The sequence below is a fragment of the Astyanax mexicanus genome, chromosome 1 (assembly GCF_023375975.1).
Source record: "Astyanax mexicanus isolate ESR-SI-001 chromosome 1, AstMex3_surface, whole genome shotgun sequence".
NCBI lineage: Eukaryota > Metazoa > Chordata > Actinopteri > Characiformes > Acestrorhamphidae > Astyanax > Astyanax mexicanus.
Window position 1 is genome coordinate 29,804,540 of NC_064408.1, and position 17,443 is coordinate 29,821,982.

General features: G+C 35.7%; 2 protein-coding genes across 2 annotated transcripts; both read left to right on the forward strand.

Annotated features, from left to right (window-relative positions):
• Positions 1–485: 485 nt before the first annotated feature.
• ehd2a (EH-domain containing 2a) lies at positions 486–9,600 on the forward strand. The gene is made up of 7 exons (XM_007260367.4): positions 486–756; positions 3,578–3,812; positions 3,921–4,097; positions 5,047–5,144; positions 6,758–7,170; positions 8,409–8,573; positions 9,016–9,600. Exons 2-7 carry the CDS (start codon positions 3,589–3,591, stop codon positions 9,598–9,600), a joined length of 1,662 nt encoding a protein of 553 aa, XP_007260429.3. The 5' UTR covers positions 486–756; positions 3,578–3,588.
• Positions 9,601–11,934: 2,334 nt separating this feature from the next.
• selenow1 (selenoprotein W, 1) lies at positions 11,935–17,129 on the forward strand. The gene is made up of 6 exons (XM_007260366.4): positions 11,935–12,087; positions 13,300–13,324; positions 13,423–13,476; positions 15,238–15,312; positions 15,665–15,761; positions 16,853–17,129. Exons 1-5 carry the CDS (start codon positions 12,059–12,061, stop codon positions 15,740–15,742), a joined length of 261 nt encoding a protein of 86 aa, XP_007260428.2. The 5' UTR covers positions 11,935–12,058; the 3' UTR covers positions 15,743–15,761; positions 16,853–17,129.
• The last annotated feature ends 314 nt before the right edge of the window (positions 17,130–17,443 follow it).

Below are 17,443 nucleotides of genomic sequence, written 5' to 3' on the forward strand. Positions count from 1 at the left end.
GTGATATAGGTGTAAAAGTTCCCTATGCATCATTGGGGCAGTTTAAAGGCCATTGAAGGCATCTGAGGTGGAAGAGATGCAGAAAGGTGTTCTTCTTCAGGGAGTGAATGTGGCAGAGGACAACCCTGGGAAGCTCCAGTGCTGAAGTTGAAGGTTGGTGGAACGTTTGCTTACCTGTACTCCTTGTGATATGTCCATAATGGAAGATGTAGGTCGAGTGACATAGAACTGGATAAAGTCCCAGATCTTTCAACTAGGAAAAAATAATGCAGTTGAGAATTCTACATTTGGCTCAGCCTCATCGTGGGTGGACCACATTGTTGATGACGGTATTTCTCTTGCCAGGTAAGTCATTAGGTTAAGCTTTTTAATTATACCAAGCAACACTGAATGATTTTATATGATCACTTATATACAACTTCCACTTCTCTTCTTGGAGAATATGAGTGACCCAGCACCCCACCCCTGAACATTTGGAGCTGAGCACACCAGGACCCTCTGAAGTCTCTCAAGGCAAATTAGGCTGCAGTCGGGCTGGACTGCAAGGCAGGTGGCTGTGTCTTCTCTGCATGCTTTTCTACATTTAGAAAAATATGAAAAGAAGAAAGTCTTATCCAATCTAGAGGAAATTAATTTATAGTTGTGCCATTTTGTTCCACCAAGTATTGGATTGAAACAAGCTGATTGTGGTGAACCTGGAAACCCCACAAAAAATCCAGTCTCAGACTCAAGAATTTACACAGCTGTCCTAAGGAGGTAAGAAATGATTTTATGTTGCTTTCTGTGATCTCATATTAGAGAATATTTAAGAAATTAGTACTATAGTGTTTTTAAACTTGGCTTTCCTTTTATAGATTTAAATATACAGAATTTTAAAGTTACTACTAAATTCAGAATCCAGCATCTTTAGTTACACTATTTACACAATGTGGACAAAATAGTAAATTCACAGCGTCTTATAAAACTAAAAATTTCCAAAAGTATTTATCCTGCATTATCTATATTGTCTACTACATTGTGGAGCATTGCTGTGAGAAGCTGACTGCATTCAGAACTCATCCCAAATGTATTAGGTGGAGTACCATTATTCCAGACAACAGAGTTCCACTGCTCCACAGCTCAATGCTTGACATTAATCACAGGGTCAGTAAGTTCATGTTTGTGTCTTTTAAAGAGTACCTTTCTAAAGAAACTAGACAAGCTGTGCAAGGGTTTTTGTGCATACAAAGTGCTGAGTGCATTTATTAAAAGAGGTGTCAACAAATATAATAACAAAATCTGCTACTACGAAAATATTTTTTATGTAACCTTTTATATTAATTTAATATCAATATAATCAGATTTTTTTTTAAATTATGTGCAGGTAGGTAACTTTAAAATATAATACACCTCTTATATAATACAGATATACATCTAATATAATACTATAATACAGATATGACAACATTAAAAAAAGTATAAATAATCCCTCCCTTACTTTATTTATTTCCCATCATTTATTTTTATGATCTTACATTTTTTGTGTGCTCAGTTTTGGCATCTACACTTTTTGGTCATAAAGCACATGGGCTGCCTAAATTGGGAGGCTTTTTCATGCTTCATATTGTATTTCCTCCCTCCACCCAGTTCTATAAACCTTTCTTCGTCCAGTGACAAATCTGAGACTGCTCTGGGGTGCAACTGGGGAGTCTGCTCAGTTCACTTTATTACACTGGGGTAACTCATGAGAGCACAGCTGTGCAGGCTAGACTTGGGTCAAGTATAATAAAACAACACAGTTTCTTAACATTTAATAATACTGTGTTCTTGATTAATATTATGTATAAAACAATTTGAGTTTGGAACAAAGTAAGATCCATATATTTGCAGTGATTGAAGTTATATATATATTTTTTATTTTATAGTACATCCTACAATAATAAACATAGCAAGTGCAACTTCATAGCACCTGGCAATGTACTGCGTTCAAGCCACAATTTGTTCAGATATATCAATTTTCGGAGCAAAGCAATAAAGGATAAAATAGGTTGGGAAAAGAAGTGTGACTGTTTTTAATCTCATCTATTCTGCCTAGAAGTTCAGCCTGGCACATTCATGCTGACTAAACTCAGGATAATTCCTTAAATATGTACAATTAAGAATCTTATACAATTGTGTTAAAGGTCAGGACATAATCAGTGTAAACACACAAGGCAAACCTAATCATAACATTCTCACGTTTGTGCTTTTTGACCAAAATGTATTTAATGTCTTGTTTGTATTTAGAGATGGTTCATCATTTAAGCACTACAAAGCCACTTTCCAATCTCATTTCTATCCCTTTAAAATCAGGCATCCTGCTTGTGTTATTGTCAATATAAGATGTATATTCATAAGTACTGTATATCTATCCTTATTGGCCGATTAGATCTCAGTGATGATGTTTTGGCTGTTCTTTTTTGTTGTTGTGAAGCAGCTGGAGCAGCTGCATTGAGTTGCTCAACCACACTGTTTGCCATGTTTGTGACTTTGTATCTCCTGAGCATGCTGTGGCACCTGCAAATTATTAGCTATATCTAAAACAATGAACCCAAACCCATAAGGAATTCCCCCTGTTTATCTCTGTTTATAGCGGTTTCCTCCCTTTTGCTAGTTTTTCTTAACATTTTTTACTTGGCCTAGGTCTTGGCTGTTGCTGGATGTTACTGAAAACAACATGATGCGGTGTTTTTTCTCTAAAGAGATTATTTGGAAAAAGTTGCACCAATTAGCACTGCGCTAATGACTTGCGCATATGAACTAGTTGTATGATTCCTTAAGGAAACCTGTATGACACCTGAAACCAATATTAAAATGTATAACCTGTATAAAGATCCTTGAACCTTTTATTGGCTCTAGAAATAGACATCTTTTAGCATAGCATATTAGGGATTAACCTGTGCAAAAAGTTAAGATTTTCTGTTATGGTTGAGCACTGTGAAACACATTTATAATTATCTGATTTGGGCTTGTATACCATTTTGTAATTAGATGCATGGTTTTATACCCCTATGAAATCATTTTTATATTGACCCATACTCATTTATTTTTCTTCCTAATACTAATTTATCTTTTTTCCAGCTTTGTTGTTCCCATTCACTTTTTCTCCACCTAGTCTCAATCCTTCAATTATCCGACACACACCTGGAACCCCTCAGTAAACATGCGGTATACCATGGCAACCTCTTATAATCAATTAGCAACCAGACCCTTTTTATTGCACCAGTCAACAGTTTGGCAACAGTCAAGGAACACATTAGCAACAGCCTAGCAACACCTTAGGAACAGTACGGTACCATATCATCTGCATAGTAACACCATAGTACAGTATATTATAGAATCCAACAGCTGCAGAATAGCAATGCGTTAGCAGCCAACAAGTACACCATAGCTACACCTTAGCAACCACTTTGAAAGACACTTAGAAATAAATGGATACCACTTAAGCTGTGCCAAATTGCATGATTTATTTTTGTTTTATTTTTTTTGTTTAGTGTCATACTGAACTTCTTTTGTGCATACACTCAGCACATAACTCCTTTTTGTAAACTGATTTCAGTGTTTTGCTAAATGACATCCAAGGAAATGAAGAACAGGGGTGTAAAATCCCTGAAGAAGGTGCAGACAGTGACTGAGGGGTTAAAACTGCTCTACAGACAGAAGCTTCTTCCTCTGGAGAAATATTACAGCTTCTCTGACTTTCACTCCCCAAGCCTGGAGGATGCAGACTTTGACAACAAACCCATGATCCTGGTGGTGGGTCAGTACTCAACAGGAAAGACAACCTTCATTAGGTAAATATGTAAATAAACAATTCTTGTTAAAGTGCCACCTAGGTTTCTATGCATTTTTGTGGTTATGTATGATGTGTACATCATTTTATCTGAGTGGATTTGTTTTAGGTATCTCCTTGAGCAAGAATACCCAAGCGGCAGAATTGGCCCAGAACCCACAACTGACTCTTTCACTGCTATTATGCATGGAGATGTTCCAGGGATAATTCCAGGCAATGCACTTGTTGTAGACCCCAACAAACCCTTCCGCAAACTCAACCCTTTTGGAAACGCTTTCCTCAACCGGTGAGTGAGAAAAGGTGTAGCATAGCATTATGACCACCGCCTTGTTTCTACAATCATTATTTATGTTTTCAGCTCCACTGAGCATTTAGGAGCACAATGTAGTTTTATAATTACAGACTGTAGTCCTTTTGTTTTTCAGCATAATTTATTATCTCCTTTCATCCTACTCTTTAATGGTCAGGACACACCAGGGACACCACAGAACAGCTATTATTTGGGTGGTGGGCCATTCTCAAGGTGTTTAAAAACTTCAGCAGTGATTCGATCTAATACACTCATACCAGGGCAACACACCATTACTAATAAACCACTATATCAGTTTCACTCCAGTGCAGAGAATGGGTGGCCAAAGCAAAGCAGAGAGGAAGAAAGTCTGTTTCCGAGGAGGGGTTGAAATTTGCAGCCCTTAACTGAAACAGAAGTAGTGGCTCAGGAACCAGGGCAGACTCTTGAGAAAGGGTTGGTTCAGTTTAGAGTGAGAGAGCTCAGCCATGCGTCATCTTTGGCACGTTAAATCATCTTTGCACTTTGCCAAACTTTAAAACACTGAGCCTGGGAATTTAAGACATATGATTTAATCTAGCTGGTAAGAAGAGAAGCAATAGTTCAGCAACTCTGATATGTTTTTGTTTTAATTACATTTGTTTGCTTTGTGCATAGACATTGAAAATACAATTGCTGTTACCTTTTACACTGAATAGCCACCTTGAAAACCACTTGTCACAACTGTCATAAAAAGAAGATTCAGAATCAAGAAGATAATTACTTCAGTTTGCACACAATAGGAAATAAAAGAACAGATGCAAATTAATGTTTAGCTTTTTTTTGTAAATTAAAATATGGATAATTCTTATCTGAGGAAATTAGAGAATTGTAACTGTGTTCTATGACAGTGCTTCTTTTGAAACACAAACTCAGTATTTCATTTCAGTTTTCATTGTTCCTGTAGGTTCCAGTGTGTGCACTTTTCAAACCAGGTCCTGGAGAGCATCAGCATCATTGACACACCTGGAATTTTATCCAGCTCTGAGAAAAGGATGAGCAGAGGCAAGACAACATCAGACAATTTCAGTAGTGTGCATTCTAGGCCATATACATAAAGGACTACTAAAGATATTAAACCCTTAGACAGATAGATATTCCCTGTTATAATTTACTGTTTTATGTCAATTATTTAAATTATAAATTTGGGAAACTTATTTTTATTCAGTAGCTTTGTAACAATTTTGTATTTATTTTAGATTTGATACTGAATTTTCCTTTGTCCTGTCTGAACTCTGCTGCATGCCTTTTGCACACTGAACAACTCATGAAAGTCATTTTCAGAGGTGGGGCTGTATTTTGGCTCAGTGATGTCATCCCTGCCATCCAGCCTGCTCATTACTAAGAGCTAAACTAAAGTCATTTTAAAGTCATAAAGTCAGTTATTTGCACGATTCATTCAAAAATGCATCTTGAGGAAGGAATAATGGCCACTGTTGGTTTTAACACTAAAATTATAATGAGAATGAGAAAAAAGAGCATGATTTTAACTTGGATGTTTGATTTTTCTGAAACTTTCTCACACTCAATAGAATTAATTTCCTCAAAGCAAGTAAGTAACCATGTAAATGTTTAAAGTCACAGTTTTGCAAAAAACTTTACATATATTTCCTTTTTTTCCCAAATAGTATTAAATTAGCAGAGTTGCATAAAAGGTGAAATAATATTATTAAACATTATAATACATAATTACTATGTAAGGATGTAGTGGAGTAAAGGCATCTAGAGCAGGTAATGAAGTCACACACTGTGCTTGTAGTCTCTGCTCTTTCTGTTCATAGTTGGTCTGGTTGCATGTTTATGTTAATCCTGCCCTTTTAAAAAACGTAAACCCTTGTCAAATGACAAGACCAAATCAATGACCAAACCACACCCACTCTGTGGCACTGTGCATGCAAGATGACAGAGTGCAGCATGAAACATTGCTTGACACTGTTTACAAACTAATTACTGATCAGTTATGCTTGTCTATGTTTAGCAGCCAATCTCCCTAATTTTTACTGCACCATGCTGACTGAACATGAATAGAAAGAGGGGGGGGCATGACTGAAGGAAAGGGTGTGGCTAAATATGAAACGTTTTATGGCCTGAAATACTGGTTCTATACCTTAAAGTATCGAGAGTTTAACTTTTTTTTTAGTTTGGAGAACAATCAAATATCTGATATATTGATATATTGAATAAGTGCTCAATCCACTAAATATTTGAAACTAAAGCAATTGCTGATAGTGATTTACCTCTAGTTGGTCTAGTTCTTGGTGATGTTTTGCATACCTGGATAATGAACATTTGGTAAAACACGGCGAGTCAGAGGTCAGAGACATGCTGTATTCATTCTTAATGCATCTTTTGGCAGAAGATTTGTTCCCATTACAAACACCAAACCTCAGAGTCAAGGATAAAACACATAATGGGTCGGATTCCTGCACAGGGATTACACCCAGTCGTGGACTATTTTTTCTATTCAATGGAAAACCCCCATTCAAAATTCTGTGTAGTCCAAGAGTAGGCTTAATCCCTCTCCGGGAAACGGGCCAATTGTGTTTAAAAGGTGCTAAAATTGTGTGTGTTCTTCATTAAATGCAATTCCAAATACAATATTTTATTCCCTCTTCCAGGATATGACTTCCCTGCGGTCCTCCGCTGGTTTGCAGAACATGTGGACCGCATCATCCTCCTGTGTGACGCCCATAAACTGGAGCTGTCTGATGAATTCTCACGCACCATCACAGCCTTGAGAGGCAATGAGGACAAGCTGAGGGTGGTGCTCAACAAAGCAGACATGGTGGACTCCCAGCAGCTGATGCGAGTGTATGGAGCCCTCATGTGGTCGCTGGGCAAAGTGTTCTGTACCCCAGAAGTCCTGAGGGTCTATATCGGGTCTTTTTGGTCTGCTCCACTGAGGAAGACAGATAACCGCAGGCTGTTTGAACAGGAGGAAGATGATCTTTTTGCTGATATTCAAAACCTGCCTCGCAACTCCGCCCTCAGAAAGCTCAGTGACCTGGTAAAGAGGGCACGGCTAGTGAGGGTAAGGAACAGGTACCAATAGGCAACAACAGTGTCTGATATCAACTGTCAAATTGCACCATTCAAAAGTTCAGAATAACAGTTTAGAAGCTGCTAAATCATTCTTTTTTCTATTTTTTTCACACATATATTGTTTTTTTTTAACAATGTCTAGAACATTTGCATGCATCCAAATTAGAGCTTTATGACCACTTTAAAAAGTAATTGTAGATGATGTAAATATAAATGTAACGGTGGACCTTTATTGGCACATTTATAATGTATTTTAAGTCATGGTACTCTTGTCTCTTTTGCAAAATGATTTACTAAGAATAAATAAATACAAAAAAAACATTTGGTCTAAAAAAATGCAGTTTAGCAGTTTAGAGAATTTGTCTTTATTGCAATATATGTTTTTATATTTAGCAATATATAGACATACATGGTCCATGCATACATTGCCCTATATTAAACAATATATGTACTTTTTCCATATATGAAAATGTATTATTTAATATATTGCACTATATTTTCCAATATATTGCTATGTATTATTGTTTCATAAGGGTATCTCACCAAAAGAACAGCAATACAAATTAAGCTGTAATAAACACTCATAATGCCTTGAATTTGAATAGTGGACAATCAGATCTAAAAGCAGATAGGTTAATTGGTAGATTAGCAGATAGATCATTTAATAAAACCTTTTTTTTGTTAATTGTTTTGATCTGCCTGTTGCATGGCAACAGGTTTTAACAAAAACATGCTGTGTCATCACTGCTAATAACACTCCCAGCTTTAGAGACTGCAGTGATGGCAAACAGTAGTCTGGGGTAAAGTTCCCAATGGAGTACAAAAGCAAAGTACTTCCTTATTGTAATAAATGCTTTGCTTTGTCTTGTCATTCACAAGAAAATGAAGCAGAAAATCCAGAACTCCTTCCAACACTGTAGGTGCTGATGTCTGTCACTTTCATTTTACAAGGGACCTTATAGTTGCACTCATAAAAAAAGTTTTTATTGTTTTATATAATTCAAAAATGACAGCTGCCCTTTATTCATATTATATAAACATTCCATAATGTGTGGACCAATACAAATGCTCCAAATAGAGTTCATATGAATGGGCATTAGGTAAGTGGGCTTCCAAACTGGGTACAAAATGAGGTAAAATTAAACCAATATTGTTAAATTGGAAAGATTCTCATAAAAGGTTACATATTTAAATACTACTACTCATAATGCATTCCTATTATTCCAGGCCCATGCCTATATTGTCAGCTGTCTGAAGGAGGAGATGCCTCTCGTCTTTCGCCGACACAACAAAAAGAGGGATCTAATATACGACCTCCCAGTCATATTCTCCAGGATCGAGCAGCGGCATCAGATCTCACCTGGAGATTTTCCTGACTGTGCAAAAATGCAGGTATGTTCCAGTCAACAAAAACATCATTACATGTATATTCACATTAAAACTCATTCTCAACATTATCCTATTACATCTTTGAAGAGGCAGTCGGTCAGTGAAAAAATAACATACATGACAGACAAAACATGTTTATAGTTCAAAGCAATAAAATAATAGAATCCTTGAATATATTACTATGGTATTTGATTTGCCATGTTAAATTCAAACATATTTAACAGGTTTAACATTCTTGTAGCTTCAGTGTCACTTGTGTCAATGTTTTCATTTTTAATTTTGGGAATGTTCTTTTTAATGTTTCTGTAATGTTAATATTTGTCTAGCTGGGAATGTTATGTGACCTTTCTAATAACTCTGTAATGCACTTATTATTTCACATTTTTTCAGAAAGTTTCAGAAATGTGTTTTAATTCATTTACTTTTCTATTTCTCTCACTAATAGGAGCAACTCATGAATCATGACTTCACCAAGTTTAAAGCCATTAAACCCAAACTCATGGCTAGTCTGGATGAGCTCTTGACCAATGACATCGCCAAGCTGATGCCTCTTCTTCGGCAGGAAGAATTGGAAGCTGCTGACCAACCTGGAGTGCAAGGTGGGGCCTTTCTGGGTATGGACAGAGGTCCATTTTTTGAAGGAAACCCCTTCCAGTACTCAGGGCCTAGTGGAGAATGTGAGATGATCTCTGGTGAAGGATGGGTGGTCTCTAAAGATAAGCCCAAGTATGATGAGATCTTCTACAACCTCTCCCCTCATGAGGGAAAGCTCAGTGGAACCAAAGTGAAGGATTGGATGGACAGAACCCAACTGCCCAGATCAGTCCTGGGCAGAATTTGGAAACTGTCGGACGTGGACTGTGACGGCATGCTGGACGAGGAGGAGTTTGCTTTGGCCAGCCATCTGATCGAAGTTAAGCTGGAGGGCTTTGGGCTTCCCCCAAAGCTTCCTGCACATCTGGTGCCTCCATCTAAAAGAAGGCGCAAAGCCTCAAACTCAGAGAACAGGGAGGACTGTGGGGACATATAGAGTAGGGGTGGGAATCGTTTACTATCTCACGATTCGATTCGATTCCGATTTTGGGGGCCACGATTCGATTCAAAATCGATTTTTGATTCAAAACGATTTGAATTATAAAAATTTCTGCTTCTGGCTTATGAATCTTATTGAAAAAAAAACCCTCCATAATATACACTGGTCCTGGAGCAGGTAATGTGTTACAAAAACAATAAAATGTGCAGGAATGTGGGTCCTCAGTGACAGAGGAATCACTGGGATATCACAATGACGTTAATGAACAATAAATAAATAATAAATAACACTGCTTTATTACCAGGCTACTAGCGGTGGTGTGTAGGTGACGCTGCTGGGCTGATGTGATGATAGCAGTGGAGCGCTAAAGTGGTGGCAGGAGGTGGAGAAATTAATTCATATGGTCCATTCCTTAATTCCTCTGTGATGAGGAGCTGAAATTAGCTCTGATTAGCTTATTGTATTTTTCCGTTCCGCCTTAAATGCTGCAGCCCGCTGCCACCTGTAGCGTTATTTAAGGTGGAACTGGAAAGTTAGCTAGTTAGCTAGCTAACAGTTACTGAAACTAACTACTAGCGATCTTTTTTATGCTTGTTATGAAGCATTCTGCCATAAAACATTGAAACTACACGTTAATCTAATGTAATATAGTGCTTGTTCTGCCATCTTACCGGTGATTCTCAAACACCTACGCTCTGTGTGTGTCTGGAAGATCTCCGTTTGAAAGGACAAGCGCTATCCCCAGGGTTGCCAGGTCCAACAAAAATACCCAGCCCAAAATCAGTCTAAAACCCGCCCCTCAGAATCGATTTTGGGACATTTTAAATCGATTCTGAATCGTAGTAAATGAGAATCAAGATTCTTATGTGAATCGATTTTTTGGCACACCTCTAATATAGAGACTTGGATCTTTAACAGTCCAAATGAAGTAATGGTGACTGAGTAGATTGATGTGTATCGTTATTAATCTAAGGATACATTTCAAGTCAACTGTCAGCAATATTTAGGATAAAAGTGCTTGAAGATGTTTACACACTCCCCTACATCCTAACACTACAGTGCTACCATAATATATACCCAATATTAAATTAAAAGTCACCACAGTGTAAATTCTATACATTATGTTTAACATTTATAACATGTTTGACGTGCTAAATAATATAACCCATACAAAACAGTATCTAAAGTTTCCCTACACGATGTAATTTGGTTTATTATACAACATTAAAAAGGTCAAGGCCAAAGAATGCATGTGTTGCTGTAACATGCAGAGAGTCTCCTAGCCACAACACAGAGGCCACAGATAGTTTTGATTTCAAGATGGTGCACTGCATAATTTATTATGAGACGTTATTATGTAAGAAAAATATTTTGTGTGTGTTCATCTTTATTACCCAAATACAAACTTATGTAGGCTATTACTTAACGAAATGCCAAGTGGCACGACTTGACAAGCTGTACAATTACATGCATTTTCAATTAAAGTTAATAAAAATATATATTTTAATGTGTTATATATTCTTTCATTCCGTTGTATTGCCTATCAAAGATTTATCAAAGATTATGTATATGTAAAATTTAAAAAATCAGAAGAATCAGCTGACAGATATGTTTTATACATTCACAGTAATCATAAAATGCATATTGAATATAGAGAATGAATATAGAATATAGAGTTGGAACATTCATATGCACACCCATGCATGGTCAGTGTAATGTTTAGCAGTTCCATTTTCTGAATTTTCTCAATATAAATTCAAAATTAGAAAATTATACATTACATTCAGTATAGTAAAGAAGAAATGGGTCAATTTTCTAGTTTTTCATTTCATCCTTTCTTAAACAGAATTTAAGGAAAAATGAAAATGTGAATCTTTTCTTGATTTTCAGATTTTTCCATTTTTGATTATATCTGATGGTATAATCCAACTAACATATTTTACAAGATGCAAAAATGAAATAACAATATAGAATAAAGAAAATAGAGAAATTTTTTTTTTTTTTTTAGATTTTTCCTAATGGACAGTGATAAAATGGGTAAAATGGGTGAACTTATTTCTTCTACATGCCCTAAATGTAAAAAAAAAAGTCTTTACATCCAATTTTACATTTTTACATTTAGCCTCAAAAGGTCAATAAACAAAACTGATAAACGTTACACTAACCCATGCATCGGTAAGAGTATAACTGCTTCAAACTTTATTTACAAAAATATATTTTCTAATAAATATCCTGTTACATTTTTCTGTGTTCCGGAAGTGGTGTAGAGTGGAGGGTCTGTGTTGTTATTCTGCAGATCTTGGGCCTGTAGAAAATGCTGTGTTTGCTCCGCCTCGCCTCTTTCATAACAAGGAGGAACATCATCCCGAGACCTGCCACACCGCGCGCTCCTCTCAGACCGGCCGCAGCCTGCACGCACTGTCTGAACCAGAGAAGGGCTGTCTCCACCGCAGAAATGGGGGTTAAAATACACATAATATACTGGTAGGTCACCCTGGAGCTATTTATAGCAGGAGAAAACGGAGATCTCAGTGCTGCTGAGCATTGCCGATGCATCGTTTAGTGCTGTATCTGTAAAAGGAGAAACCGGTGTTGTGTCGAGATGCGGTACCTGTCGACAAGTGCTTCCTAAGGCACTGCACATGCGCCAATTTACATTTTTTAAGATTATTTCTCGCGTTTTTTATATATAATAATTAGATTTCCCTGTGTGTTTGTTCATTTAACAACCTGGACTCACTTTCATTACATAAAAATTTAAATCAATTAATATTAATATTAAAATATATATTTTTTGTAAAAATACAAAAGCAGATAACTTCTAATAACCTCTCATTACCATAAATTTACTCTAAGGCAGTGCTTTATGATATCCAAAATCGCACATAGACTTCTACTGGGAACATGATATAATATTGTGCTTCTTTTGTATTTTTACCTCTAAGTACACACTAGGGTAACATGGTTTGACAGGGTCGCACAAATTGACAGAACAACGGTTCATTACAGCGACGGCTTTGTGTTTTTAACACTAAAATTATTAACGGTAAAGCTTATGCATCCCCAGTTTTTACTTATATTATTTAGATAGGGTCCTTCTCTCTGTTGCTCTTCAGTTTGCAACTTTAGATGCATTATTTGGGAAAGTAGCTAATGTCAGATATTAAACTAGTACAGCAGGCCATGTTAGGGTTGTCTGGAAACATCAGGCAGCAATGCTAGACTACAATATACTGAGTGAGTGAGCGCTGTACACTGTATTCACAGATACTGTAGAAATAATGAGATTACAGCTCTACATGTTACAGCTGCTGATGGCTAGTTTTGTTACAAAAAATCTGTTTTATTCAGTAAAACATAATACATTTAATATTCAATCTTGTTTATATGATCGCTTTGCACACCTTTGCATTTTCTCAGTCAGCTTCTGTCAGTTGTAAATCTCCATTCAAAATGCTGTTTAGTCCAAGACTAAGCCTAATCCTTGTCTAGGAAACTACCCTATGAGACCAGTGCCTTAAAGCTCTGGTTACAGCTCTGACAAACCTGTTACTGGATAAGCTGCACTAAAGGTGACAAAAAGCAAATTAGCTGGCAAATAATAAAGCAGTTATTAAAATCCAGTAATATTTTATTGTTGGTGTTAGTATAATGATAATACAATTAATACTTTTTTATTTATTCATTTTTCCTCAGTGGTGGATGAGGGTACAGACCCAAGGTAGGTGTTGTGCTGTTTCACACACTTCTGCATTTCTATTTGTGTTTTTTATTTATTTGCTTCAGTAATGAACTGATTAAGTCCTCTTTCCTTTACAGTACACCAAACTCAAGACGTTGCTTGAGGATGAATTTCCAGGCGACCTTGAGATTGTAAGTGACCCAAACCTGTACTTTTAGTGAGTGAGACTAGGGAGTGTGTTGTAAATGATAGTTTATAGACGACAAGCTGAGATTAGAATGTTTGGACAACTCTATAAGTTATTAAGGGTTTTAACGTATAAAGTAGCTGCACTAATGAAATGTTATGTATGATATAATGAAATGAAAATGAAATGTTATGTTTCATGTAATACATTAAATTCCACTCTTAAATGGTTAAATGTGCAGTCACAGATCCTATAGTCTCTGAAAGATAAACTCTAATGTTTTCTCCTTTGAGTTTTCCTGAGGGAGCTGCTTCTGTTATGGAACAGGTTACTCCCTGGTGACTGTTAACAATTATGCTACACAGATCTACAGATAACTGCTATGTCAACAAAAACCTGTATGTCTAGACGGGTGTATTATACAAGAAAAGACAAAAAATTATAACTTTTAATATTAATAAAAGGGTGTTTGTTTCATGTGTAACTTTGAAGCATTTCTGTTAGTTTACACGCCATGAGATGTTCACATGAAATGTTATCAAATGCAGCAGCTATAAGAAATATAAGATAATATAAGAAATATGTAGAGGTTTTTCATAAGACAGCAACCACACATAGATGCAAACATGGACATTATTTTATAAGCAAGTTGTAGTGATTTGTCAATGTGCGTATTCTGCTGTCAATTAACTTAACAATAAAATGAGGGTAGCATTCTGACTAGGACTGTTGTGAACACTATGTGTACAGGGTGTGTGCAGCTTGTGTAACAGCGTGGCGCAGCACCCCCTTATGGTGAAAAGTGAAACAATATGTTTTCTGTAATTTTTACAAGTTTGTAAGTTATGCTATAATAAATTATTCACACAGAACTCACGCACCATTTTTAGAGCAACTAAGAAAAGTAAGATTACTGTAAAAGTTATCTAAATATGAACTACTGGACAAACAGTGCGGCATTTTATGATATATATAATAGATAAATTATGTAATATGTGTTATTTGTGCTGTTACAAATAAATATGGATACTTTAACATTACACTTTGTTATGGTTTCATCATATTATATCATATCTAATATCACAATTTCTCTAAAATATATTAACCTATTCAGTAAAAGAAACAATATTACAGTGTCTTAATCACAAAAAAAAAGTAAAAATGAGCTCTCATTAGTTTGCCTTGTTGGCTTTAGAGTGCTGTCATGATTTAATGCCAGAGCTTCTGTATTTTTCCAGTAAAGTGGGCGGGGCTAAGCTACTGTTTCATTGGCTTGTAAACTTGTTCATTGGCTGGTTCATGCGCTATTCTGATGGACAACAGTTAGTCTCAATTAGTGTTATGTGCAACACAACATTAAAAAAAAGGAACAATGGTGTCCATTGTAAAGGATGCAGAGTTTGAAAGGTCATATGTTTTTAGTCATATCACCTGTCCTAATGTAGAGTAAAGCAGTTTAGCCAGATAAGCACATCCATATTGGTTTTGTTATAGCTGAGCAACATTCCTTTTGCATTATCATCTGGCCAACAGAAAAAACCTGTTTGGTTTGTATGTCATGATGTTTATTGTTGTATTTGGGTGTGCAACATTCATAGTTAGTTATTGGTGGTCATAGCTGGTTTTAGTAACTTAACCCATGCTGTTTTTTGTACAGCCCAGTCATGATGCATTAATACTAGTCTGAATATTGTTCTTTCACTTTTTTAAGCAGGTTGAGTTTTGAGGTTCATTTTACCATGTTCATTTCTGTTCTTCCTTGTAGTCTGGTGAGAGCACCCCCAGAACATCGGGGTGGTTTGAGGTAGAGGTGAATGGCAAGCTGGTGCACTCCAAGAAGGTAAATGTTTTGGATTTGAAATTTTTTTTTTTAAAGAAAAAATCCAAAAGTATACTGGTGTGAGTCTGTCGATAAGGATTAGATGGCCCATTGCTAGCAAGCTTATGTTTAGCTATTTTACAAATAGTTGGGTAATCTGTATCTGTATGCTTTTTGTAAGTTTAAGAGGATACAGCTGAACTCTGTGGTAATTTGTGATGCTAATAAAATAGATTAATAATTGTATTAATAATAATAATATAATAATAATAATAATAATAATAATAATATTATAATAACAAAATAATAATTTCCCTGCTGTATGTAATGTAGAACCTAAAGTAAAGACTGAGAGATGTATTTGTTTTTACAGAATGGGGATGGCTTTGTGGACTCTGATCAGAAGATGGCCAAGATTGTGAGTGCTATCGAGAAGTCCATTGGCAAATGAGCCTATGCTGATCTAGGAGGTGAGATATTAATTATCTACATAATATACATGCTTTGATCAGTAGCAAACTAGTGCTAATATGGTCCAATACACACATAGTGTATTGTTGTGATTATAACATGGTTCCAATATTTTTATGTATTATTATCTCTTGAAACATTTATTGACAATCTAGTTTGCTGACCAAAAAGCAGTTTAATTGGATGGTCTATACAAAGGAATGTAGAAACAACTCAGGTCAGTATGCATTGTTTTGCATGTAGTTCCAGATTAGTAATCTTTAGGGTGTAATAAATGTCATGAAGCACAAAAGGTAAATATTTTTTAAACAATGGACCACTCTTCCGCTAAAAACAACAGTTTATTTAATGTTTGAAGTGGATAACATATAACTCAGTAATGAATTTAACTCTAAAGGGGGAATACAGTGTCGTGTGAAACTGTGCAGCTGTGGCAAATTAAACTGAACTGCCATAAAGGGTTTGAAGGAGAGATTTTATCATAGATGTATTAATAGCCAAATTGTGCAAGTGCCTAAAATAATAAACAAACAGTTTTGTTTAATCAATTTAAAATAAATGCTTAAAAATATTGTATTATTGGTAAATAAGCAGAGGTTTTAAATGTGTGTGTTTTTAAAAGTTTAAACCATAAATTATTAAGATGAGCTTGTTCAAATTACTGAAACACTCTTCTACCACTTAGACCCCTTTTGAAATTCATTATTTTTTCACAAATTCAGTTAATTCCCCCTCATTTTAATTTAAAGATATTTGATGCTACTGTACATATTATGTTCATAATGGGCCAATATCCAGCCATACTGGTACTTATATACCATCCCTGTTTTGTATTTTTTATAATAGTATGTAATTGCACAGGTAAATAGCTTTACAATCGAATTTTATCAGACATATGCTGTTCGTGTAGTACTGCATATTAGAGGAGATACTGGCATATTACTTTTCATCTCAGTCAAGTCTATTTGTACTAGTATTTGTAGGTTTGTAGATATTTATGTTTGTTGTATTGTTCATGCAGATGTATTATTAATTTTGTCTTTCATGCTCATTCCTGTTTCACCCTTCTCTCTTTTCTTCCATCTGGCAGTTTGTTCTTCTTCGTGTGTCGACCTCTCTGGCAGTGCAACAATGATGGTGACTTCCGAAGTGTCTTTGACACGGTTGCTACTTGATGCTTACCGCATTTCCAAGGAGGAGGCTCTCGGATTGTGCAAACTCTAGATTAAAAACGGTTTTACATAATGTTAAGGGAATTCAGGACAAACCTTGCTTTTATTGTTATTAAAAAACGCACAAGGAATGTTTTGGCTTTTGGACATTTTGAATAATAATGCAATAATAAAAAGATTCAAGTTCTGAAATAATGTCTTGTCTTTATTTTTTTGTGCAGAACGTGCAGAGAAATAAAGCTGGGTACAAGCTTATCATGATTTATATAAACTAGGCTAGCATGTTTGGTGTTAACTCTTCCTGATACTGATTTAGAGTTATTTGCATTAAGACAACAACACACAGCTCTAATATGACTTTTGCTCTAATATTGCTCTGAAACAACTTTAAGATACGTAAAAATTTGTTATTTGTGATTTTTTTTTAGTGGACTTCCAGTAACTGGAGAGAAGAAAATTGTCAATGAAATTAGAGGCCTATAAGAGGAAAACTATTAGACTGTGTAAAC